Genomic DNA, 25,918 nt, shown 5'->3' with positions numbered 1-25,918 from the left:
GGAGCCTTATTTAAGAGTCTCGAAACACAGGACTAGCCAGATATCCCTCCGGGAAGGACCCAGCCAAGGGGTGGCTCCTGTAGGGAAACCACCAAAACCACCATATAAAGTGGCCCTATAAGTCAATGTAATGACAAGGGAAAACCAAGGCCAGGTTGTGGTGTCCCACCATGGGTGTTGCTTATGGTGTCACCCTTCGCAAAAGTCTGTACTCTAAGTAAACTGTGGTGATGAAGCAGTACCTAAGTTTTGCCACAAGATGTCACTATTGTATGTAACGGTACTTATGTTTTTCACAGCTGCAGGTAACCAAAGGGTTATTGTTTATTGTGATTTGTACACCAATGAGGACCTTCTCTTTCTCTCTACCTATCTCTGAGCTCCTTTCTTCTATGCTTTTCTTCTCCACCACCCACAGGGATTATTACATTACCTGTAGGAAATCGTCACAAAGTGAGAGGAAGCATACACCCACCCCTAGTCAGTCTTAGCTACATTTCTAAACAGAGAGGAAGCAAGACAAGTTGGTCCCTATCGTGGTCCATCTGGGCCCTGGCTTTGCCAGGTCCCTACTCCAGAGCTAAACTCTGCAGTCCTAATCTAGTTGTTGAGCAGAGCAGACGTATATGGGAGACTTAGACACCATTTTCTTAATAAGAAGCACTTCCACTCACTATGCAGTGTTAAGCTATTCAAGGGAGAGGACAATTCAGAGAAAACCCCGACCCACGCCGAGAACCAGTTTACGAGTGCAGAGCAGTATCCTGATAACAAGAGGAACTGATCCAGATAGAGCAAAGTTGCTAAAAGCCTACGTACTCTATCTCGCAGCGCAGGTGTCACCAGGGAACCTTGGCCACTCTGCTCAACCCAGGTAATAGGGTCTGGGGCTTGTGTCACCCTCTAGGATGGGTCGCCCGACACTGGTGGGCAATAGGTGGTGCAAAGACAAAAAGTCAAAACAAGGGCACAAGTAAACGTCAATTCTCCAGTCTACAGTATTTTACTTCTTCTAATGTTCCGGCAGAGCACACTTCTACCCTGGGTTGGGACTCTTACAACATCCTCCTCTCTACTACTCTGAACTCGCAGTACAAACCTCTCTCTGCTCTTCTAAACTGTCTGCACAAGCTCCTCTCAACTACTCACAGCTCTCTTACACGAAAGGACCTCAGTGCACTTCCTGTGTACTATCAGCTGTTGTACAAAGTATTCCTATAGTAAAGATGATCTATTTATGCTAACAGGTTATGCTCAGTGGTTATTACTCCAGCACCTACACAGTGGACACTACATACTTGGGTCATCTCCCCTTTCTGTGGGTGGTGGTACCGATAGTCCGAGTGGGTCACAACTCCAGTCCAGAGCACCGTGATAAGTACCCAAGGGACCCCCTCAAAGCCCGGCAGGTCACCGACCACAGGGGAAAGGGTATAGCTAGCCTTCCTAAACTAACAGCAGGTGTGCCACCATACCTGTGTGCCCAACGGGCACTGGCGTCACAACAGTATACCATCTGGCTAAGCTATATTCTGAACGACCGCCACAGAAGTGGCGTCACACGTTAACATATAGCAAGTGACCAGTCGAGCACGCGCCACAAGGTATCCATCCACAGACAGCTGTTTCGGGGTATTGTCCCTCATCAGTGTGGAGCGAGAAGCAAGTGATGTATGCTCAGGCCGGTGGGGGGTTAACTTACGTAGTTGCAGTGGGATGTCAATCCTGCTGCGAGAATGTATTCTTATAGGGATAAACTGGCACTGGATCTGCAGCGGATTTTGCTGCGTGAAATCCGCTGCGGATCCAGTGTGTGTGAAGGCACCCTTAAAGGAGAAGTCCGGAGATAGTTTTTATTAAAGTATTGTATTGCCCCCAAAAGTTATACAAATCCCCAATATACACCTATTAAGGGAAATGCACATAAAGTGTTTTTTTCCCTGCACTTACTACTTCATCAAGACTTCACTTGCTGGATAACATGGTGATGTCACTTCCTGGATAACATGTTGATGTCACAACCCGACTCCCAGAGCTGTGCGGGCTGTGGCTGCTGGAGAGGATGATGGCAGAGGGACACTGAGTGACACAGGGCACTGGAGGGACACTGAGCATCCCCCTGCCATCATCCTCTCCAGCAGCCACAGCCCGCACAGCTCTGGGAGTCGGGCGTAAAATCACCATGTTATCCAGGAAGTGACATCACCATGTTATCCAGGAAGTGACATCACCATGTTATCCAGGAAGTGAAGCCTTGATGCAGTAGTAAGTGCAGGGAAAAAAGCTATTTATGTGCATTTCCCGTAATAAGTGTATATTGGGGATTTGTATAACTTCTGGGGGGCAATACAATACTTGAATAAAAATTTTCACCGGACTCCTTTAAATTGGATATCGCTGTCATTGCAAGCACCCAGACAATGAAGATAAAGTTTAACAATAAACTGCATTGAGTAAGAATGAAAGCACCAAAAATTAACAAAAATTTATTTTTTTTCTTCATTTTTACCTCACAAAAGTATTTTTTTTTGCCTTCTCACCATTTTATGGTAAAATTAAAGGTGTCATTACAAAGTAAATTTAGTTCTACAAATAATAAGCCCTTATATGACTTTTTTTTAAAAAAAAATTACAACTTATTTTTTTTGCTTGAATTACCGGATTCTCTCCTTCTGCAAAGGATTCCACTGGTCACGTGACATCTGTGCAGCGCTACACTCCCGTACAGTAGTTTTTGTTTCTTGTTGTCTTTTCAATAAAGTTTCGTTAGGGGGGGAAGCCACTTCCTGTAAGCTGTGCTGCCGTACGGGAATGACGTAGTGTTGTCCCCGCCCCTTTCACCGCTACTGTGCTCCCGGCCTTTGCAGCTCCCGGCGCTTACATGTATGGTCGGATCGGGAGTGGGCCCGCGCAGCTCCCGTTCTGCCTCAGCCCCGAGCTCCGCCATACATCAGGGCACGGGCGGATTGCCCCCTGGTGGTCACCGGGACATAGCAGGGCCGGGGCCGCCCGTGCAGCCCGAGTGTATGGTGGCCCCGGACCTTCTACCCTCCCCCGGTCCGGTCACCAGCGTCTCCTGTGTGCTCGGCGCCTGCCCGAGCTCCCGCTCCGCTTGCTGAGAGAACGGCATGTCTGCCGCCTCCGCTGACATGATTGAAACCCCTCCGGTGCTCAACTTCGAGGAGATCGACTTCAAGGAGATCGAGGTGGAAGAGGTGAGTTGGGGGACGACAACCGGGGGGTGAGGCTGGATGGTGGGGGGCACAGGGGGCGTCATGTCCTGTCAGCAGCACTGTAGGGGGAGTCATGTCCTGTCAGCAGCACTGTAGGGGGAGTCATGTCCTGTCAGCAGCACTGTAGGGGGTGTCATGTCCTGTCAGCAGCACTGTAGGGGGTGTCATGTCCTGTCAGCAGCCTGTAGGGGGCGTCATGTCCTGTCAGCAGCACTGTAGGGGGAGTCATGTCCTGTCAGCAGCATTGTAGGGGGAGTCATGTCCTGTCAGCAGCACTGTAGGGGGAGTCATGTCCTGTCAGCAGCACTGTAGGGGGAGTCATGTCCTGTCAGCAGCATTGTAGGGGGAGTCATGTCCTGTCAGCAGCACTGTAGGGGGTGTCATGTCCTGTCAGCAGCACTGTAGGGGGAGTCATGTCCTGTCAGCAGCATTGTAGGGGGGCTGTCATGTCCTGTCAGCAGCCTGTAGGGGGCGTCATGTCCTGTCAGCAGCACTGTAGGGGGCGTCATGTCCTGTCAGCAGCACTGTAGGGGGGCTGTCATGTCCTGTCAGCAGCACTGTAGGGGGGCTGTCATGTCCTGTCAGCAGCACTGTAGGGGGGCTGTCATGTCCTGTCAGCAGCACTGTAGGGGGGCTGTCATGTCCTGTCAGCAGCACTGTAGGGGGGCTGTCATGTCCTGTCAGCAGCACTGTAGGGGGGCTGTCATGTCCTGTCAGCAGCACTGTAGGGGGGCTGTCATGTCCTGTCAGCAGCACTGTAGGGGGGCTGTCATGTCCTGTCAGCAGCACTGTAGGGGGGCTGTCATGTCCTGTCAGCAGCACTGTAGGGGGGCTGTCATGTCCTGTCAGCAGCACTGTAGGGGGGCTGTCATGTCCTGTCAGCAGCACTGTAGGGGGGCTGTCCTGTCAGCAGCACTGTAGGGGGGCTGTCCTGTCAGCAGCACTGTAGGGGGGCTGTCCTGTCAGCAGCACTGTAGGGGGGCTGTCCTGTCAGCAGCACTGTAGGGGGGCTGTCATGTCCTGTCAGCAGCACTGTAGGGGGGCTGTCATGTCCTGTCAGCAGCACTGTAGGGGGGCTGTCATGTCCTGTCAGCAGCACTGTAGGGGGGCTGTCATGTCCTGTCAGCAGCACTGTAGGGGGGCTGTCATGTCCTGTCAGCAGCACTGTAGGGGGGCTGTCATGTCCTGTCAGCAGCACTGTAGGGGGGCTGTCATGTCCTGTCAGCAGCACTGTAGGGGGGCTGTCATGTCCTGTCAGCAGCACTGTAGGGGGGCCGTCGTGTCCCGTCACTCTGCGCGGTCCTCTGCCACTTATCTCATGGAGAGACCCTGCTCATTCTCCATACCAAGCGCTGGCATCTCACTGACTATAATACAGTGCCATTGCTTCCGGGGTCCCATACACAGAATGGGGGAGAATGTGCAGTGGTGGCTGAGCTGTAGCTCCACCAAGGATGTGACCTGACAGCGGGCTGACGAGGCAGTATCATTGTCTGTAGGCGCATGCCCCTTTAAATATCACTTGTGTGGCTCTAGGGTCCTGTGGTAGGAGAATTATGGGGCACTATCGGTGCCGTCTCGCCGAGAGATCGGTGCCGTCTCCCTTTCCATAGAAGTACATGTAGCGTGTCGCCAGCACCTCTGTGAGATGCTACTTTCTTTCTTCACTAGTAATACAATGTATGTTGTGCAGGTTATAGGAGAACAGTTATAAATAAGAGCGCAGCGCTCCAGTTTGCCATCTTACACCCACTTCCTGATAAGTTATCACCTTTCCTATCATAGCTGTATGGATCTCACTGTCCTGGGTGCAACTTGGCGAGTTAGAATTGGTTTAGTCCTAAGCGGATTGGTGTGTGCTATGTGTTGGGGATTACCCAGATTTATAACAGGATTAGGCATAGACAAGGCATTAGTTAAGGGACGCCGCACCAAGGGTGACACCAGAAGACTTCTCTGTCACTTTCATGGCACATATATATATATGTATGTGTGTATGTATATGTGTGTATATATATATATATATATATATATATCTATCTATCTATCCCGCTTAGGGACCCCCATACACCGGGATACAATGCTATAATACTTGGAGCTACCAACATGAGTAACGTATCATGGAATTGCCCTTTTTATGTGTATGAGAGTTTTAGTGCCGAGAATAGGATCAGAACTAGAGATGAGCACAACTGGAGCATGCTCAAGTCCCAACTTTCGGCATTGAAAAACATGGCTGTATCTGTGTTTTCCAGGACTCCCTAGGGCCGCATCCAGCTTCTTCAGTCACTAGTGTTCAAATGCTGAGTGCCCTCATCTCCATCATAGACCTGTCCTGAAGAGTCTGCTGCTTAACTGGCAGCTGACATGGCGTACATGCACTTAAAGGGGTTATCCAGTGTGGGGGCAATTTTTGGGGGGACCGGGGAGGAGGTGGCTGAAATAAAAGACGTCCACTTACCTTGCCGGTTCCAGCGGCGGGTCCCGCATCACGACGCTCCGGTGCCCGGTTCCCGGCCGCTTCCTGGTGTCTGATGCCGCCCGAGACGCTACGTCTCAGGGCCGCTCAGCCACTCAGTGAAGGATGCGGGATCCGTTTGAAGTCCGCTCGGATCCCGCCAGGATCACCAGGAAGCGGCTGGGGACCTGAGCGCCGTGATGCGGGACCCGACGCTGGAATCGGCTAGGTAAGTGGACGTCTTTTATTTTAGCCACCTCCTCCCCAGTCCCCCCAAAAAAGTGCCCCCACGCTGGAGCACCCCTTTTAATAGGCCTGATCTGCATCCAGGCCACTGAGGGTCCATTTACACAAAGCTTATCTGCCAAAGATTTGAAGCCAAAGCCAGGAATGGATTTGAAAAGAGGAGAAATCTCAGGCTTTCCTTTATGACCTGATCTCTGTTTATAGTCTGTTTCTGGCTTTGGCTTTAAATCTTTGGCAGATAATCTGTCAGATAATCTTTCTGTGTTTCTACGTTTTTGCAATCCGTTTTTTGCAAAAAAAAAACTGATGAAAAAAACATATGCCTTTTGTGTGCATCAGTTTTGATCCGTTTTTCCATTGACTTCCTTTAAAAAAAAAAAGAAAAAAAACGGATCAAAATGGATCTGGTTTTTTTTTACGCAAACACGTTTTTGTGTACATTTACAAAAAAAAGGATCCGTTTTGATCCCCTTTTTTATAGTGGAATTCAATGGATGCACACAAAGGCATATGCTTTTTTTCATCCGTTTTTTTTTGCAAAAAAAAAACATGAAAAAAAACGGATTGCAAAAACGTAGTGTGAACCCAGCCTTATTTGAGAATAGTCTTACACTCTAGCCCAGATTTATTATCCTGTCTGGCAGATGGCAGCCAGTGACAGCTCCGCTTTCACTTCTCAGAATGGGCTGTGATTGGTCTGTCTGATTTTTGAGAATAACTCTGGGACTCTGTGGAGATCAGGCTGCTTCTTGGGAGGATAATAGAGTTTTTATGTAATGTCATTGTTTGCTGCTGCCTCTACTGTGTCCTTTTTGTTTTTTCCATTTATTTTGGAACTGAAACAGTTCTAGGAAATTTTCCAAGAACTGTGTCTTGTTAAAGATCTTAAAGGGGTACTCTGGCCCTGCAGTATAATCTGTGTACGACCAGGGAAGCGGTGACTTACCTCCCCATTTCCAGCGGCGGCTCCCGGATCGCGCCGTCCCGTTCCCCCGCCCTGCGGCCGCTTCCTGGTTAGAGCTCATGGCTTGATTTTTTTTTTTTTTTATAGATATAATGGAAGTCAATGGAAAAACAGATGCACACAAATAAATCAGTTTTTGCAAAAACGGACATAAAAACATAGTGTGAATCCAGCCTAACACAGATTCAATAATGCTGAAGTATTACTCCACTATTTTACATCAGTCGGGCCCTGTGTAACCTATAGAGAGGGGGAAGGAGGAGGGAGATTAGTTCCCAGCAGAGAACAAAGGATTACACAGCGGGACCTGTGTGAAAGCCGGTATTCAGAGGTCAGTGCTGACTTCAGAGGAGATAGCCCGGTGATGTAGATGTAAATTAACTCTGTTGTTTCGGTGCCTCATCTACCTCCACCCTTCCCCCTCTCCATAGAAAATCATAAAGACAGGGGGGAGAGCTACAAACTGCTTTTTCATGATAAAAATGCATTTTTCAGCTAATAAACCATAGTTACAAACTTTCTTAAAATCGCCTGTACTATTGACTAATGCCAAAAAAAAAAAAGTAAACAGTCACACTTTAAGAAAGTGTTGGGGCAGCACAGTGCCAAGTATGGCTGTACAGCTCTCTTATTACTCCAGACATCTCCAACAAGATACTACTTCTCAGTGCACATAATATCACTCAGCGGCATGAAACCAAGAACAGTGCAGCAATATACCGTCTCCACCAGCAACAAAACGATACCACAGTGCAGCAATACATACTGCTCCACTGGTGGTAAACCGGAATCCCAGTGCAGCAGGCCTTTCTCCAACTGACACCTTTTACCCCTCCAACCAGGAGCAGCCACAATCTCCCCCTCCTCATGTGTCCAATCCTTACCACAAGTTTCCCCATCACCATTACCCATAACCATTACAAATCTGTTGCAGATCCGTGTAGAGGATTCTGTTACTGCTAAGGTCCTTATAAGTGACTGGATCTAGCTGACTGCCGTACAAATGGTTATTAACAATGCCCATTAAGGACCTTTTCCCTATGTTATATACAGAGAAGGGTTTGCACTGTTATGGTCTACAGGAGTGATGGGATCTAGCAGACGTAGGGAGCATTAAAGGGGTTATCCAGCACTACAAAAACATGGCCACTTTCTTCCAGAGACAGCACCACTCTTGTCTCCAGCTTGGGCAGGGTGTTGCTGCTCAGTTCCATTGAAGTGAATGGAGCTTAATTGCAAACCACACCTGAACTGGAGACAAGAGTCATGTTGTCTCTGAAAGAAAGTGGCCATGTTTTTTTAAAACTAAATAACCCCTTTAAAGAATTTATCAAGCGCTACAAATACATGGCCACTTTTCCCCCACTCTTGTCTCCAGTTCAGGTGTGGTTTGTAATTAATCTCTATTTACTTCAATGGAACCGAGTTTCAAACCCCATCCAATCTGGAGACAAGAGTGGGGCAAAAGTGGCCATGTTTTTGTAGCGCTGGTTACTCCCTTTAACACATTCCGTGCATGGTCCATAAATATGGACAATAACAACAGGGGGGAACTCCCGGCATCCTCACGATTGATGATGCCGTGAGCTCTAAAGCTGTTTATATCTTCCCACTTCTGTACTAAAGCAGCATGTCAGTACAACAGTGTGAAGATTTAGGGTACAAACACACTGGGCGTATCCGCAGCAGATTTCTCGCTGGAGATCACTGCCCTGCAGACAAACTCGCAACGGGATGGACAACTGTGAGTATGTCAGCAGCCTGCCCTGTTAACGCCGCCGGAGCCTATACTTCACCTTCTCCCCACTCCGGCTTGGTTCGTGGGTTCCTGGCAGCGCACTGATTGGCTGAGCTAGACGTGAAGACACCGGGAGCCCCGAAGCGCGGAGAAAGTGATGTATACGCTCTGGCGGCGGGGGGTTAACGGGACGGGCTGCTGACATACTCACCGTTTTCCATCCCGCTGCGAGTTTGTCTGCGAATTCGCAGTGAGGAATCCGCTGCGGATACGCCCAGTGTGTTTGTACCCTTAAACCATTTTTGAGCTCCTGGCATTATAATAAACGATGCAGGGAGTTCTGAATTCCAGTCTGTAGCATATTGTTCATGCACGAAGCCTAAGGAAATGCGTGAATGCTCCGTAGGGGGCGTTCACACATACAGGTTCTGCAGCAGATTTGATGGTGCAGATTTGAAGTTGCAGCTTTAACCCCTTAGCGACCCATGACGTATCTGATACGTCATGGTGCCGCTCGGGGTGTTCAGAGCGGGGTCCCGCCGGGACCCCGCTCTGAACGGCGCTGTCCCGGCTGACACGTGCAGCCGGGCAGTGCCTCTATTAGCCGGCGCGGGTCCCGTTGCCGCGCCGGCTAATTAAGCCTCTAAGTGCAGCTGTCAAACCTGACAGCTGCACTTAGATGCTGTGCTCTCCGTGTCCCTGGTGTCTAGTGGGACGGATCTCCCCCCCGCGATGCGATCGCGGGGGGGAGATCCGTTCTTCTGCCCGTGCCGGGCCTCAGCGTCGGAATGACGCTGATCCCGGCTCGGCAATAGATTGCTATGGCCTGCAGCAGGCCATAGTAATCTATGACCGATCTAATCGATCTTTGCTGTGTATATACACAGCATTGATCTCTATGAGAGATCAGTGCTGTCTATATACAAGTCCCCCAGGGGGGCTTCTAGTTACAGTAAAAAAAAAAAGTAAAGTGTTTTTATTAATAAAAAATCCCCTCCCCTAATAAAAGTCCAAATCACCCCCCTTTTCCCATTTTATAAATATAAATTAATAAATAAATAAACATATTTAGTATCGCCGCGCGCGTAATCGCCCGAACTATTAATTAATCACATTCCTGATCTCGCACAGTAAACGGCGTCAGCGCAAAAAAATTCCAAAGTGCAAAATTGCGCATTTTTGGTCGCATCAAATCCAGAAAAAATTTAATAAAAAACGATCAAAAAGTCGTATATGCGCAATCAAGGTACCGATAGAAAGAACACATCATGGCGCAAAAACTGACACCTCACACAGCCCCATAGACCAAAGGATAAAAGCGCTATAAGCCTGGGAATGGAGCGATTTTAAGGAATGTATATTTGTTAACAATGGTTTGAATTTTTTACAGGCCATCAGATAGAAGAAAAGTTATACATGTTATATATCATAGTAATCGTAACGACTTGAGGAACGTGCATAACAAGTCAATTTTACCATAGGACGGACGACGTTTTCACCTGTTTCTGTCTTGCTGTCTGAATATGTGAAGATGGAATATGGGTATAATGGAGTATTGCTGTCTTGTGTCTTTTGGCAAATGGCTGATGTTCTCTATATGTGGCTACAAGCACTATATTAGTAACGGACTAATGGAAAATACAGCACAGGGAGGACATCATCTATTGTCTTGTAAGCTATATTCTACATAAAACAAAATGATGCCGCTTCCCTGTGGGGTGATCACGTCAGACTAATGTCAGACCTCTGACGGGGTTACCAGCACAGTTCACTGGGGAGGTGCCATAAATCACCTTTATTTACATGGCAGAACATTGTCTCATGCTTTTCTATGCACAGTAGGACAAGCGATGCACCTAGGGGACCATCAGGTGATGACAAATCTTGTGCCTGAGCCTGCGGTGTGCGGTCTCCGCAACATCATGCAGAAGCCATGGTGACCATTTTGGCCTTATAAACAACAAAAAAAAAGAATCTGTCAGTTTAGTATTATAGGGTGTTTTTATGAGGATTCCTTCACCATGAGATATGGTCGAGGTGTCCCATATCTGTCTGTGCTTTGTTTACGGGGTCTCGGGGGGGGGGGGGGGGTGTATTTTTTGTGGTTCTTAAAATATCTTTAGCTTACTTTAGTTGTTTCTCTCAGTTCTTAAAATATAAATGCACTTAAACAACTGTTATGTTAAGGATCCTTCAGACGAGCCAGCGGCCTCCATCAGCAAGATTGGTGCTGGTATACAATGTGTTTACAAGGCACGATCAATACGAACGATTGCTTGTGTCACCATTAACATGCATTGTTATCTTCTGTTTACACAGAGATATGCGGTCTGTAACAATACATTTTACCACCGCACAAAAGATCAAACCGGCAAATCTCGGGCATGCTCGGGTTTGTCTGAGCCCAAAAGCTCTGCAGTTGAAGAAGTTGGATGCAGCCCTAAGGTGGCCTGGAGAACAAGAACACTACCTATGGCTGTATCCATGTTTTTCAGGACTCCAACTGCAGCCACCGGTAATCAAGTGCAGAGCGTTCTGGTTTGCTCATCTCTAAAGGAGACACATGGTACCTTTCATATATACGTCTGTACTTCCATAATGTAGACAGGCTTTTATTCTCTGTTGCAGGGTGAAGGTGTTCCCATGCCCCCTGAACTGCCGAGTTCTGTAACATGCTTGTTGTTGTTCTCAATCACCTTTTCATTAAGGGTCCTATTACATGACCTGATGTGCGCCCGATAATAACTGTAAACGAGCGCCGATCTACTAGATCGTTGCTCGTTTGCTGGGCCTATTATACGGCCTGATAAGGGCTGCATGGACATGGTTACCGATGTTCTTGCAGCCCTTGCTTTAAACGGCATACATTACCTATCCATGGTCCAGGGATCCTCTTGCGGTCCGCTTCTCCCCGGGTCCCTCACGCTGCAGATCAGACAAGCCACTCTGAAGCTACAGCGTGGGACCCAGGGAGACGCGGACCGCAAGAGGAGCCCTGGACCATGCATAGGTAATGTATACAGTTTGGAAATCGTCAGCCACCGGCCGTGCATCGCTGTTACACGTAACGATGCACGGTCAGCGCCCGACAATTATGGGTCCAAACCCACAGTATTTTGTTGCGGATAAGACTACTTTTTAACCCAGAAAAATCTTCTCAAAAGTCATGGGTCGACTTATACGCCGGGTATAATTTTATAGGGCGGTTGCTGAACAACGCCGGGGGTCGTCTTATACACCCAGTCATCCTTTATGCCGGAAAATATGGGTATATCAATGATCGTTGTCAACGGCTGATCGTTCGGCCGATTATCGTTCCATGTAATAGCACCCTAATACACAGTAGTTTTATTGTTCTACATTCTGTATATCACATGGATGTGTTTTTCTTTCTGAACAGGTCGTGGGAAGAGGGACCTTCGGTGTTGTCTGCAAAGCAAAGTGGCGTGGAAAAGATGTGGCTATCAAGCAAATTGAAAGTGAATCTGAGAGGAAAGCCTTTATTGTGGAGGTATAAACTATAGTGACTAAAGGAAGAAATACTGTCTGTCTTCTGTAGGACAAGCAGTGGAAAGTTTATTACATGTAGTTTGTCACTTGATGGTCTTTCATGATAGTAAGCCATCCAAGAAAAGTAAGAAGCCATCAGTGATGCAGCCTGGAAACAACCCAGCAGCTTCCTGCAGCATAATATTCTGGATTGAAGGCTCAGGATCAGTGGTTTTGGCAAGGTCACATATGATCGATCAGATGGGTGATACAAACGGGGTTGCACAATTATTTTTTCTGTGCAGTTATGTTACTGTTTAGGGGCAAAACACTTCAATACCAGAATTTCATACAGTTGTTTCCAGCACCAAAGAGTTTGTTATACAGCTGTGTATGTGACTGGCGATGCCTGTAGTTTCTGTGGCACCTGTTTTTACATAGGTTTACCAACAATGTGATCCCCAATCCAAAAGTCTTTATTACATAAAAATACAATATGTCACAACCAGTGACATACGGATCATGTTTTTAATGCAGTAAAGACGTTTGGATTGGAGAATACTTTGTTGCTGAACCTACTTCTTGATCTGCCTAAATATGGGGGAAAACCTTCAAAGATAAGTAAAAACTTGGTTAATAACAAAGGTGACTATCTTCACATTAATGTTCCTAATTCTGCAAAAAACGTTTGCCAGTCGTATTTGGATGCAGTCCTCAGTGTACTCTTAATATTCGTGAAAAATTACAGTGCCAGCATTCATGATTGAAGGTATTGCCAGCTGCAGTCCAGTGCCCGTACAGTAGCCTTATTAGAAGCACTTTACCCAATGTCCCTATTTGTGTCGGCAGTCCAGCAACTATATGTATGCAGCTTCAGCGTTGCTAACTGATATAAAGGCCAGAATATTGTTTCCAGACATTTTCTTTAGGCTACTTGCGTATTTTTATTAGTATTTGCAAGCCAGAACTAGGAGTGGGTTCAGTGCACTAAGCCAGTAAAAATCTTTCCATTATAGGTCTCCTTTGTGCTAGTTATACTCATGATTTCTTACTTAATGTACTGAACATGAAAATGATTCACAAGGTAAAACGTATACATAATATAGCAGCAAAACAGGCAAATGTCTGGAAACAAACATGGCTCCTTAGTTATACCAAACTCAAGCGTGAAGCTGTCTTTCCACTAAGCCTGCACTTCACTGAGACGTGGCCTGCCATCTACACTACATTTGTAAGAATTTTGCACTGTTTAAATTGGCTTTTATTTCATTTCAGCTTCGCCAGTTGTCACGTGTGAATCACCCTAATATTGTAAAGCTATATGGAGCCTGCCTAAATCCGGTAAGATTTACTTGTCCTAAATATAAAAGAAATGGGGAAAAAAGAAGTTAACCTGCTCTAAAGATATTTCACTTTCTCCCCCATCAAAGGAGTTTAATGGGAAGATGGATTCTTATAATGTCCCCTTGGCCCAATCTCATTACATAGACGTTCTTTCCGCTTTTTGGAATATTTTGAGCCCGCATAAGACTAAACTACAGCTGCCTGATCTTCACCATATTGTATCTATAACCCCCTGCAAGAAAAGACTTGAAAAAAAAACCTCATATAATTTGCTGTGTATCAGAGATTATAGCATTTATAAACCCCATGCCCTAGATTGCATATAAGAACTTTCTAGCAGCCATAGCTATTATTCCATGTTTAAGGGGTAACCTGAGGTTTAAAAGAAATGTTATGGGTCCCCCACAGCAACTTCTGGTCCCCTGCTGCTCCCTGGACTATTGATTTCTGGCAAAAAAAAAAAAATACGACAGTGACTCTTTAACTGTAAAATTGTCTTTTATTATGTGTTTTTATTTTTCCCTATTTCTATCATTGCATGTTTATATGTATCATATTATCTACAACATATTGCTCCCCATTGTGTGTTACACTATTGTTGTATGCTTTTGTTAAATGAAAAAGAGTATATGCACACTACATCTTTCATTATTGTAACTATTTTCCTTTTTTTTTTTTTTTTTATAGGTATGTCTAGTTATGGAATATGCAGAAGGAGGCTCCTTGTATAATGGTAAATGCATGCTTTTCTGTATGATAGAATATTATATTATGTTTGGGAAAGGTTTCATTTGTTTAAAGAGGATCTTTTGTCATTCTGATCTCTTCTGTTTTTTCCTGAAAATTCATCAGTAAGGCGCACAAGGGCAGTGTGCTTAGTTAGCCATACCTCCTTCCTACAGTAATGATGGGTAACCTCAAGTACAGGGGCCCAACAGTACCAGGTCCATAAGGCAATAATAGAGGGGAGGATACGTGCATGACGGCCTACAATCCCAGGGGAAGGCCTTGTAGAATCACAACAAGAAAGCCCAACAATATCCAAAAATAGTGCAAATCCTTTTATTGTGGTTGTTTTTGGTTTTTATTTTTAATAGCTTTACCTGGTAAGTAACTGCATTACAACACAAAGTGTTATCAAACTTAGTCTTTATTTATTTTAATTTGCATAAAACGCCACTCAAATGTGCTGAAAAGTAAAGCTTAAAGGGGTACCTATCATTTAAACAAACTTCTGACATGTCATAGCGACATGTTTGTATCGGTTGAGGTCTGGGTGCTGAGACCCCTGCGATGGTTAGAATGAAGAAGCAGATATGCACAGTAGCTCGCACTCTGCATCTTCATCTCCGTCTCACTGCTAAAGTAGGATGGAATTATAATGGCGCCTATGGAACTTCCGGTACAGCGATTACTGGAAGTTAGGGCTTAGGGCTCTATTATAATTTCGTTGACTGCTACTTTAGCAGTGATACAGAGAAAAAAGAGAAAAAAGAGACAGCGCGCGCTGCTGCATGCGTCTGCCTCTTCATTCTAACGATCAGCGAGGGTCTCCTGGACCTCGACCGATACAAACCACTGACATGTCGCTATGGATGGGTGTAGTTGTTATACAGTAAGTATGTACAGGACACCTACAGGTCCTATAGTCAGTAAATGGGGTATATAATACTACTGTTCCAATAGTAAGAAAAAAATGGGGTTTACGGTATCAAAACCGTGTTGTCTGATATCTTGTTAGCCCCAAGTCATCCAATGCGTTTCCCCTACTAGGGTGTGTGAGTTCATCAGGGAGGTTGGTACATCTTTAGAAGTAGTGTTCTCAGTACTAAGAAACTCTAGGGGGGGATTTATCAATGGGTGTAAAATTTAGATGGCATAAATATAATATATATAGATGGCATAATCAGGGTCAGTTATGGCCTTTTAGAGGATGAGGGGGTAAAAAAAGAAAAGTTAAAAATGACAATTCTTACTGTCCTTTAGGGATTAAGTAAGGTGGATAAATGAAAATGCAGAAGGGATTCTATTGTACATTGTTTGAGACCTGGATGAAAACCATCCGTCTGTAAATCTGTGTGTTTTTCCCTTTTCTTTTGCAGTACTGCATGGTGCTGAGCCCCTGCCTTACTACACAGCTGCTCATGCGATGAGTTGGTGTTTACAATGTGCCCAAGGGGTAGCATATTTACACAGCATGAAACCAAAGGCGCTTATTCACAGGGACCTTAAACCACCAAAGTAGGTTCATATTCTGTATTGCTGTTTCATTTATTTATATTTTGGTTAAATAATGGATTAGAAGTGCTTAGACTAGACTGACTTGACTTGTCTTCTAACACTCATGGTCCATAGTAAGGCATTGTGTGTGCTGCACATGAGTGTCACTTAGAAGCTATTGCAGAATAGTCTGCAATCTGTTTATATGGAGCATTGAGAAACGTAAAACTGTCATATAGGGAACTTTTCAGTATAAGTTTTCTTGCGTGTACAAGAAGTAATTCTAACCATTGTATCACTTAGTTCAGCAGAGGTGTAACCAGTGGGTAAAGATTACACATATATGTGTCACATTTCCTTGAGTGGATGAAGAGTAGCCTTTAATATGGCTTCCCTATACAAGATACATTGCATACCTACAGAAAGCAGAATATCCTGCTTTTCTACTCCTCTGTTTCAAATCCTTTGAAGTAGAAGCAGCATGGAGAACATTATAGATCAGTACTGAAACAGTCTATGCTGTGCATCCAGCTCTGGGCTAAGGGCCGTATTACAAGGCCCTATCAGTAAATGAACGCCGATCTGCTAGATCAGCACTTTTTTGCAGAGCCTTTTACAAAGTTCGCAATGTCCATGCAGCCCTTGCTTTAAGGCTGGGTTCACACACAGTATATTTCAGGCAGTATTTGGTCCTCATGTCAGGTCCTCATAGCAACCAAAACCAGGATTAAAAGCACAGAAAGGCTCTGTTCACATAATGTTGTAATTGAGTGGATGGCCGTCATTTAATGGCAAATATTTGCTGTTATTTCAGAACAACGGCTGTTGTATTGAAATAATGGTAGTTATTTACCGTTATATGGTGGCCATCCACTCAATTTTAAGATTGTGTGAACAGAGCCTTTCTGTGCTTTTAATCCACTCCTGGTTTTGGTTGCAATACTGACTGAAATATACGTAGTGTGAAAGAGGTGTGTGTGTGTGTGTGTGTGTGTGTGTGTGTGTATATATATATATATATATATATATATATATATATATATATATATATATATACACACACACTACCGTTCAAAAGTTTGGGGTCACTTTGAAATGTCCTTATTTTTGAAGGAAAAGCACTGTACTTTTTATTGAAGATAACTTTAAACTAGTCCTAACCTAAAGAAATACACTCTATACATTGCTAATGTGGTAAATGACTATTCTAGCTGCAAATGTCTGGTTTTTGCTGCAATATCTACATAGGTGTATAGAGGCCCATTTCCAGCAACTATCACTCCAGTGTTCTAATGGTACAATGTGTTTGCTCATTGGCTCAGAAGGCTAACTGATGATTAGAAAACCCTTGTGCAATCATGTTCACACATCTGAAAACAGTTGAGCTCGTTACAGAAGCTACAAAACTGACCTTCCTTTGAGCAGATTGAGTTTCTGGAGCATCACAATTGTGGGGTCAATGAAACGCTCAAAATGACCAGAAAAAGAGAACTTTATATAACGATATATATATATAATCTCCACACTCATCAGCTGTTTGCAACTGCTGTTGGAACTTCACAGCCAGTCTCTGAAGTGACAGGCCACTTAGCCAATCACTGGCCGCGGCAGTCTCAGCCGGTGATTGGCTGGGCAAACTGTCACTTCAGATAACGGCACCGAAGTTCCAACAGCGCTCTGCGGGAGTAATTGACAGGCATAGTGGCCTCTGACATGCCACTTTGCCTGTCAATCATTCCCACAAAGCGCGCTAACGGGTAGAGAGCCGTGACAAGGATACCGCCCAGCTCTCCCCCACCTTGCACTCGATTAAAAAGCGATTTACCGGGACCTGAAGCTACAGAGCGTGGATCAAATATGGGCAAGCTAGTTATTTTTTTTTTTAACCTGTTCAACTTTATTAACTAGAACTGAACAATCTTAGCCCATGCACTACGGATGCAATTACGGATCATGGAATAATAACAGCTGACCTGAAAAATCTCTGAACATCTGAATGAGGCCTAAGATGTCTGCTATTTTGTGCTACCTCTTGTATTTGCTTGTTTTTTTTATGGACAAAATCTATTCAATTCAAGTATCTCATCTGAAAAAGAAAGGGTAGTTTTTCATAGCCGTGCAATTCTTTTGATTTGCAGCTTGCTTCTGGTAGCTGGAGGCACTGTTCTGAAGATATGCGACTTTGGTACTGCCTGTGATATTCAGACTCATATGACTAACAACAAAGGGAGTGCGGCTTGGATGGCTCCTGAAGTTTTTGAAGGTAATGATTGTTGAAGGATTTGAGTAGATAGAGGAAAACATTACACAATGTATCTGTGATTGTTTCTTGTGTGTTTTTTTTAATCAGATACGTTTGTTACTTGTGGATTATTTGGGTAAAGCGTTGATTCCATAGTTGTTACAGATAGTGACATGAGCATTACAGCACCTTTGTTTTGCTGATGGCCAAAATCCCTACCATTCATATATTGATGTCCCGTTCACCGTATAGGGCCATGTTTACACAAAATAAGGCCATCTTTTTGAGGTAAATATATGGCCTTATTTTCTTGTGCTCCACTGAAATCAATGAGAAATTGGCCGACAATGCTCATAGTATAGAATAAAAGCTGTAATTGAGTACTACTGGCAAAATAGTGAACAAGCTAAGTACTGTATTTACCACCTGCTTTTGTAAAACTACTGCTGTTCAAACATTGTTTTATGTTCACACAACTTTTTTTTTTTTTTTTATAAGAGCAGCCATCGTTTTAAGGCCAAATAAAGGCCTTGATTTTACAAATAGCCAAAAAATGGTGTGTGAGCATAGTATTACTGTGTGTGTGAACATCTGCATGAAACTTTCAAAAAAACCCCTTTTGTTTAAAATTACTTAAATTGATATTGTCACCCCCTTTCTGTATGAGGATTTCGCTACACAGCTGTAAAGCAGCTCGGGAGGGGTTAAATGCAGGGGGCGGCACACAGAGAACATGGCCGGCGCTCAGCTAGCCGCCGGCCGTGTTCTCTGCACTATACTTTATGTAACCTGCACTATAACGCAGCGTAACATCAAGTATCGTATACCAGGAAATCCTGGTACTGAACCGCTTTTTTGCCCGAAATATCGATAGTAGTATCGATATTTTGGTGCATCACTAGTAAGAACATGAACAAAAACACTTAAACAAAAAACGCCAGAGATTAGAGGCTTATTTTGCTTGTAAGTACATGTCTAGTTATTGCGCCTTAAAGAGGAAGGTATGAGTCTTACCTTCATCCTTGATACAAGAGTAAGACTGATAGGAGCACTGCCCTGCTCTCTAGCAACAATCCAGCCTGACCCCTGGCGGAGCTGTGCCATGGGGGTGGGCAGTGCTCCACACGGAGTAAATGACTAAGTATACGGGAACGGTGCCAAGGATGAAGGTAAGAGACATACCTCTGTGCAACCTTCGCAATACGGACATATCAGCAGGTTAGTTTCATCTAACCTGCTGATACTTCCCCTTTAAAATACACTATAAATGTAACCTAAAAGCGTGTTCTGACTAACCATGAAACGTGTCTCATTATGTACATATAATCCTTTGAGTTACAAGGTTGCAAAGTCTGTTTATATTTGAGGTTTACAAAATCTGTGTATTGTATCTTGTGATATTCAGGTAGCAACTACAGTGAAAAATGTGACGTGTTCAGCTGGGGCATCATTCTCTGGGAAGTAATAACAAGGAGGAAGCCATTTGATGAAATTGGAGGTCCTGCCTTTCGGATAATGTGGGCTGTCCATAATGGTGAGCGAAGTACAATTTCCCATTTATTGGGTGTTTGAGCACAGAAGGCTATTATGTCTCTGCATTCCCCACTAGCATGTTGTTTATTTTATGATAAGTAATAAGAACACTAAATGTTCCATTACTCATTTTAGCTGATGCAGAATATTGACCAATTTCTTGTGCAATTGATTTGCTCTCTAGGGTGTAGGTTCACACTGTACAGGTAAATCCTGTGCCAGATCATGTAGTTTTGGAGTCCAAAAGTATGACAACTTGGCCACTTAAAAGTGTCACTGTCGTTTAAATTATTTTATTTTGCAGAAATCAATAGTACAGTCAATTTTAAGAAACTTTGTAATTAGGTTTATTAGCCGAAAAATGCATTTTTATCATGAAAAAAGCTGTTTGAAGCTCTCCCCTTGTCTTCATTGTTCTCTATGGTGGAGGGAGATGAGGCAGCAAAACAGAACAAAGAAGAGTTAATTTACAGCTACATCACCAGGTTATCTCCTCTGAGGTCAGCACTGAATAGCGGATTTTACACAGTTCCTGCTGTGTAATCCTTTGTTCTCTGCTGCCGACTAATCTCCCTGCTCCCTCCTCCCCTCTCCATAGGTTACACAGGGCTCCACTGATGTAAAAGAGTTGCAATTTCCTGATAAAGAGCAGTGAATGAGAGAGAGGAGGGGGGGGGCCTGGGGAAAGTCTCTCTGAATGCAGATAATGGCATATTTGCCTTATAAACCTAATTACAAAGTTTCTTAAAATCGCCTGGACTATTGATTTCTGCAAAAAAAAAAAAAAAAAAAAAGTGACTTAAAACTGTACTTTAAAAGTAGGGAGGGGGTGTTTTTCTCTAACTGACTGGCTGGAAAGATTCTAAAAGCTGTTGTGTATTCTTTGTGGTACCTTTGCGACGTTTACCATTTTTAAAAATTGCAAAAATGACATAATTGTGATTAAAAAAATATAAAAATTTTGCCCTTTACTTCATTTTGGTAGTTTACAGTGGGGCCATGTTCAGACTGTGTATGAGCATTGGCCATTGTTTGATGTGTCAAACAACGGCCAATGTCTCAGATATTCACCTGGCTGATAGCTGATATCAGCTGGGTGAACATTGCTATATTTTAATTAGAATGTGGGCACCCTAAATATTTTGCCATAGACCACAATGTAAAGTATGGCCGGGAGTTATACTTTACACTCTTGAGTACAGGCTTGTGGGGCCACAGTTTGATGAATAGCGGCTCAATGAATAGACTTGTCAGTTATTTTGTGCAGCTGCATGGAACCACAGCCGTAGTGTATGCAGTGGGGTTCCATAGGTTGCAACGTAATCGGCCACTGTCAATAAACAATGGCTGTTGTTGCAAACTGCAACAACGGCCATTGTTTATTGCTAAAATACGTAGCGTGAACATGGCCTAAAAATGCAACGGCACCACGACTGTGGCACACCAGGAACACAACATGACATGCTAGTGAACCCACATGGCTGCTGTTTTTGTCCAGTTTGCTTTGCAAACAACACAAGGTTTCAGCTTTCCTAGCATGTTGAGCAGCATTGAGTTTCTGAATTGTTTAATCCGTCTCCTTAATTACCTTCTGTTCATGAATTCCCAGGTACTCGGCCACCTCTAATTAAAAATTTACCTAAGCCTATTGAAAGCTTAATGACTCGCTGCTGGTCAAAAGATCCAACTCAACGACCTTCAATGGAAGAGATTGTCAAGATAATGACACATCTTATGCAGGCAAGGTGTTTTTATTTTTTGCTCCTTGTAAATTGCTTATTATGTTCTCTGATGTCCTATGGGTGCTTTCACACGTGCCTTCTTGATGCAGATTTTGAAGCCAGTGGATTATAAAAAAAGGTCAAGTATATAGAAAAGATTCTACTTCTGCACCTGTTTCTTAGGGCAGACAGTTTTCAGATACATTGTGGGGAGTTAAAGGAGAAGTCCAGCAAATTTTTTTTTTATTTATTAAAGTATTGTATTGCCCCCCCCAAAAGTTATACAAATCACCAATATACACTTATTACGAGAAATGCACATCAAGTTCTTTTTTCCCTGCACTTACTACTGCATCAAGGCTTCACTTCCTGGATAAAATGGTGATGTCACGACCCAACTCCCAGAGCTGTGCGGGCTGTGGCTGCTGGAGAGGATGATGGCAGGGGGACACTGAGGAACACAGGGCACTGGAGGGACACTGAGCATCCCTCTGCCATTATCCTCTCCAGCAGCCACAACCCGGACAGCCCTGGGATTCGGGTCGTGACATCACCATGTTATCCAGGAAGTGAAGCCTTGATGCAGTAGTAAGTGCAGGGGAAAAAACACTTAATAACCATTTCCCGTAATAAGTGTATATTGGTGATTTGTATAACTTTTGGGGGGCAATAAAATACTTTCATAAAAATTTTCCCTGGACTTCTCCTTTAAATCATCAGTAGTGGGTTTTGCTGCAGATCTGCAGTGTATCCACAACAAATATGCAACAAATTAAGATTTATTGCTGATTTAACTTTCCCATCAAAGTGTCCTGCAGTGTCATTTGTTTCATCCATTCTCACCTACATTCCTACTTTTTATTACCGCGGCAAGGTCATGGGATACTTAGCCTGACAACCAGTAAATTATGTGGTCAGTGTGAATTGAATGTCAGTCTCCTTTGTTACTGACGTCTTATGAACTATAACAGGGCTCTAGATGGCGACCAAAATGGTCGCCAATGCGACTGGCATTTTGCAAATGGCGCCCAGATTTATTAATCTGGGCGCCATTCGCGACTGGCCCCGGCAGCGGCGTGCTGTCTCTTTAAGTATCCCCGGCTGATGCGCTGATGCGCGGCTGCCGGGGGTGTCCCATCCTATCCCCGGCAGCGCGGCGCATCAGTGAGCTGCCTGGGGCCCTGACTTCCGGCACAGGAAGCGCACGTCAGAGACGCTTCCTGTGTCAGAAGTCACAGCCCCGGCGTACAGGGAGCTCACTGACGCGACGCGCTGCCGGGGGTGTCCCATCCTATTCCCGGCATCAGCCAGGGACAGCGCCTGAAGAAGAAGAGGATCGCCGGGGGAGCGGGTTGTCAGGTGAGTTTGTGTGTTTATTTTTTTTAAATACTGCTTAGCATAGAGGAAAGGGGGGGCATCTATAATGGGGGGAGAGGGGGCCATCTATAAGGGGAGGGGCCATCTATAAGGGGAGGGGGCATCTATAAGGGGGGAGAAGAGGGGGCATCTATAAGGGGGGGAGAAGAGGGGGCATCTATAAGGGGGGGAGAAGAGGGGGCATCTATAATGGGGGGGGGGAGGGGGCATCTATAATGGGGGGGAGGAGGGGGCATCTATAAAAGGAGGGGGCCATCTATAAGTGTAGGGCAAACTGGCTGCAGACACTGGGAGATAGATATATGCACAATTATTATTATCAGGGCCCCTCAGGTGTCTGTATTGTAGGGGGTCACTTGCATTAGTCACCAATTCCTAGGCTGGCACTTTGTGGGGGATGGCGCCACGAGGCAGGTAAAAGTGTTGTTGTGGGGCTTTTTTTTTTTTTTCAAATTATTACATACTGTAACATACAAAATGTACCTGTGTTATTAAAAGGTCAGTATGACCCAGTTTGCTGCTGTTAAAAGTACAAAAAGCACTATAGAGGTGAATCATACCCAAAAGAAATTTGAAGGGGATAAAGAGTGGCTCCTAAAAGAGAAGACGTCACCTGTAAGGCCACATTTTCACATATGTGGTGACTGTCTATGGCCGAAACTATTCCCCCTTGTGGTCACCAATAGCTGCCTGATGTTGACAGGATCGATCTGCAATGGGGAACGCAGCCTCAATATTTGTTCTGCCACTGGCGGCATCTGGTCAGTTTTCCATTCCACCTGTGTGGTATATTGGTACTTCTATTTCTTGTTTTTACCCATTCACTTTATGGTGGGGTTATTTAAGGCCCCTTTACATGGGCCAATGATTGCAGCAAGCAAGCACTAAACTTTGTAATCAGCGCTTGTTTGCTTTAGGGACGAAGTGATCCAATAGTGGCTGGAAGTGGAACTCCCATGACCCCCTACACTTTTGTTCCAGTGTATGGAGCCCTAGTTATCGTCTCTGCACTCGACTCACTTTTTTTTGAGTGTTGATTACTCTATTTCATTATTTGAAATTCCTCTGCAGTATTTTCCCGGAGCTGATGAATCTTTACAGTATCCATGCCAATATTCTGATGGAGGGCAAAGCAATTCTGCCACAAGTACAGGTCAGTAATTCTGTTCTCTCAAATAGCAGCAGCATCACATATAGTGGTGCATAGGCTGACCGGACTAACATAATGCAATGACATTGATGTGGGCATTTCAAAGTATGATGTCAGGATAGGAAAAAATATGATATTTATGTGGGACACATTACATTATGGACTGACCACAGGTTCTCTATAAAGAGGGACTGTAGCCACCCCAAAGAGATGATTAGAAGAAATATTGCTAACAATAAATAGCTTATGGTGCCATGTCTGACAGCTCCGTTAATCCTCAGATGGACGTGAACTTAATTTTCATAATGGGAATAAATATCAGGTGATGGGCAATGACTATGCAGTCATTTTTACATTGAGTGGGATGTATGTCTAATACACAACCCTTGACTTTATACGAAAATTGCAGGGGTTTGTGGAATGTGTGCTGAAATAGTAATGAATTAGATGCAAGCTCTGCTGCCAGAGGTTCCTGTATGAAGGGAGCTAAAGTACTGGGGGAAAGAAAAGGAAGATTCAAAAAAAAGTTTATATGTAAAGGCCCTATTATAAAGAGTGATTATCTGCCAAATCAGCCAATGAGAGGACAAACTCTAGCTCATTGGCTGATCTTTGTCTTAAAACATGTTTAAAAACAATCTTTTGTTGGCCACACATCTCTTCATGTACTAGGAGATGTGCAGCCGATGGCTGATTAATAGAAAGGCAATGTTCATTCGTCCCAAGATTATCGAGGCTCGGTAAGCGAGAGCTGATCAAGCAGATTGATGCTCACTTACAGCACCAACCCACCCCCCAAACTGCTGGTACCGTCTGTTTTGATGAGAGTAAGTCCTTCCTGGTTGTGTCTCTTAAAATGCACCCAATGCCTTGCTTGGGGTAAAAAATGATCTTTTAATCTGCATTAGCTGAGTCAATGTGGCATGGCCTAGAGTGTCTGTACCCTAGGCCTGTGACTGCTCTTCTTTCTTCCTTCCTGCCCTCCTCATCATTAGGAATGCCCCGGTAGGATTGCTCCTATTTATCGCTTTTCACTGTGCACATGTGCCTTATTTGAAGCTGCACTAGCAGTGAATAGGAGAAATCCTGTTCAGGGGTGTTCCTAATAATGATGAGGATGGGAAGTAAGAAAGGAGAGGCTTCACAGACCTAGGGAACAGACACTCTAGGCGACGCCACATTGACTCAGCTGCACATTAAAAGATTTTTATTTTTATTTTACCCTAACCAAGACATCGGGTGCATTTTAAAAGACACAACCAGGAAAGACTTATTCTCATCAAGCGGATGGTACTAGTGGTTTTGGGGGGGGGGGGGGGGGTAGATCCAGTACAACTTTAAGTTGCAAAGTTATGTAATTTTTTTCAGCCTTCTGAAATAAATATACAGTGTAATACTCTTTTAGAGGTATGTTTATGCAATTTATAACTTCAATTATAACAAATTATTCTAGATATAATTAAAGATGTCCAACTACTATGCAAAAATAGAAATGTAACAATTCCAGTCCACCTTGGAAGTAAGCTTACATCTTGAGGCAACATATCCTAAAATCTGGAGCATAAACCTAACAATGAGATTTCAGATCACTTTAGCTTTGTTGGACTATGCTACCAAGAGCAGAATATTGCTGGTTTCCAAATGGATGCCAGAAGCATAAACCATTAGATCCCTTTTGAGGAAAAATCCAGTGGATCCCCACACACTGTATAGTCCTAGTATTCTGGGTAATGTAGGATGTGCTCACACTCCTGAACCTGTATCTGATTGGTTGAGGTTTTGTGCACAGCTCATACAACCCATTTACAATGTATAAAGACGCCACACAGTATAGATGTTCTATAATGTTAGATCAAACCACATATATCAAGACTTGGGAATTAAATTGTCATGTATTAATTAAATTGTCATGTATTAAAACATGACCAGCATGTGTTTTCTCCAACAGGATCTTGCATTGACATTACTTCTACAAATACCAGCAATAAGAGTGATGATATCCAAGCTAGTACTGATGACACAATCAAACGAATAGAGTCCAAACTGGCCCACTTGAAGAATCAATCTAAACAAGGAGTAAGTAGATGTGATATTTGGTATGAAAACTGCAGATCAGAAACGTTTTGCGATCCATGATGGTTTAATCAGCTTTTTTGTGGAAAGGGTCTTGTAGTTGTATGCTAAAAAATAAATGAATAATATA

The 25,918-nt window shown here is 44.2% G+C and overlaps 1 protein-coding gene across 2 annotated transcripts in view; it reads left to right on the top strand.

The window, feature by feature from the left end:
• The first annotated feature begins 2,803 nt into the window (after positions 1-2,803).
• The window catches only part of MAP3K7 (mitogen-activated protein kinase kinase kinase 7), a 38,303-nt gene continuing 15,188 nt past the window's right edge, over positions 2,804-25,918 (top strand). For both annotated transcript variants that reach the window (XM_069974746.1, XM_069974744.1), the window contains exons 1-10: positions 2,804-3,215; positions 12,040-12,150; positions 13,404-13,469; positions 14,160-14,205; positions 15,575-15,713; positions 17,831-17,955; positions 19,340-19,468; positions 21,077-21,207; positions 23,637-23,718; positions 25,664-25,791. In XM_069974746.1, coding sequence (XP_069830847.1) covers positions 3,129-3,215; positions 12,040-12,150; positions 13,404-13,469; positions 14,160-14,205; positions 15,575-15,713; positions 17,831-17,955; positions 19,340-19,468; positions 21,077-21,207; positions 23,637-23,718; positions 25,664-25,791 — 1,044 coding nt within the window. In that variant the 5' untranslated portion in view covers positions 2,804-3,128. The remainder of the gene's footprint in view (positions 3,216-12,039; positions 12,151-13,403; positions 13,470-14,159; positions 14,206-15,574; positions 15,714-17,830; positions 17,956-19,339; positions 19,469-21,076; positions 21,208-23,636; positions 23,719-25,663; positions 25,792-25,918) is intronic.

Source organism: Dendropsophus ebraccatus, chromosome 6 (assembly GCF_027789765.1).
Source record: "Dendropsophus ebraccatus isolate aDenEbr1 chromosome 6, aDenEbr1.pat, whole genome shotgun sequence".
In the NCBI taxonomy this organism is placed as follows: Eukaryota; Metazoa; Chordata; class Amphibia; order Anura; family Hylidae; genus Dendropsophus; species Dendropsophus ebraccatus.
This window is presented reverse-complemented; position numbering and strand designations above follow the sequence as displayed.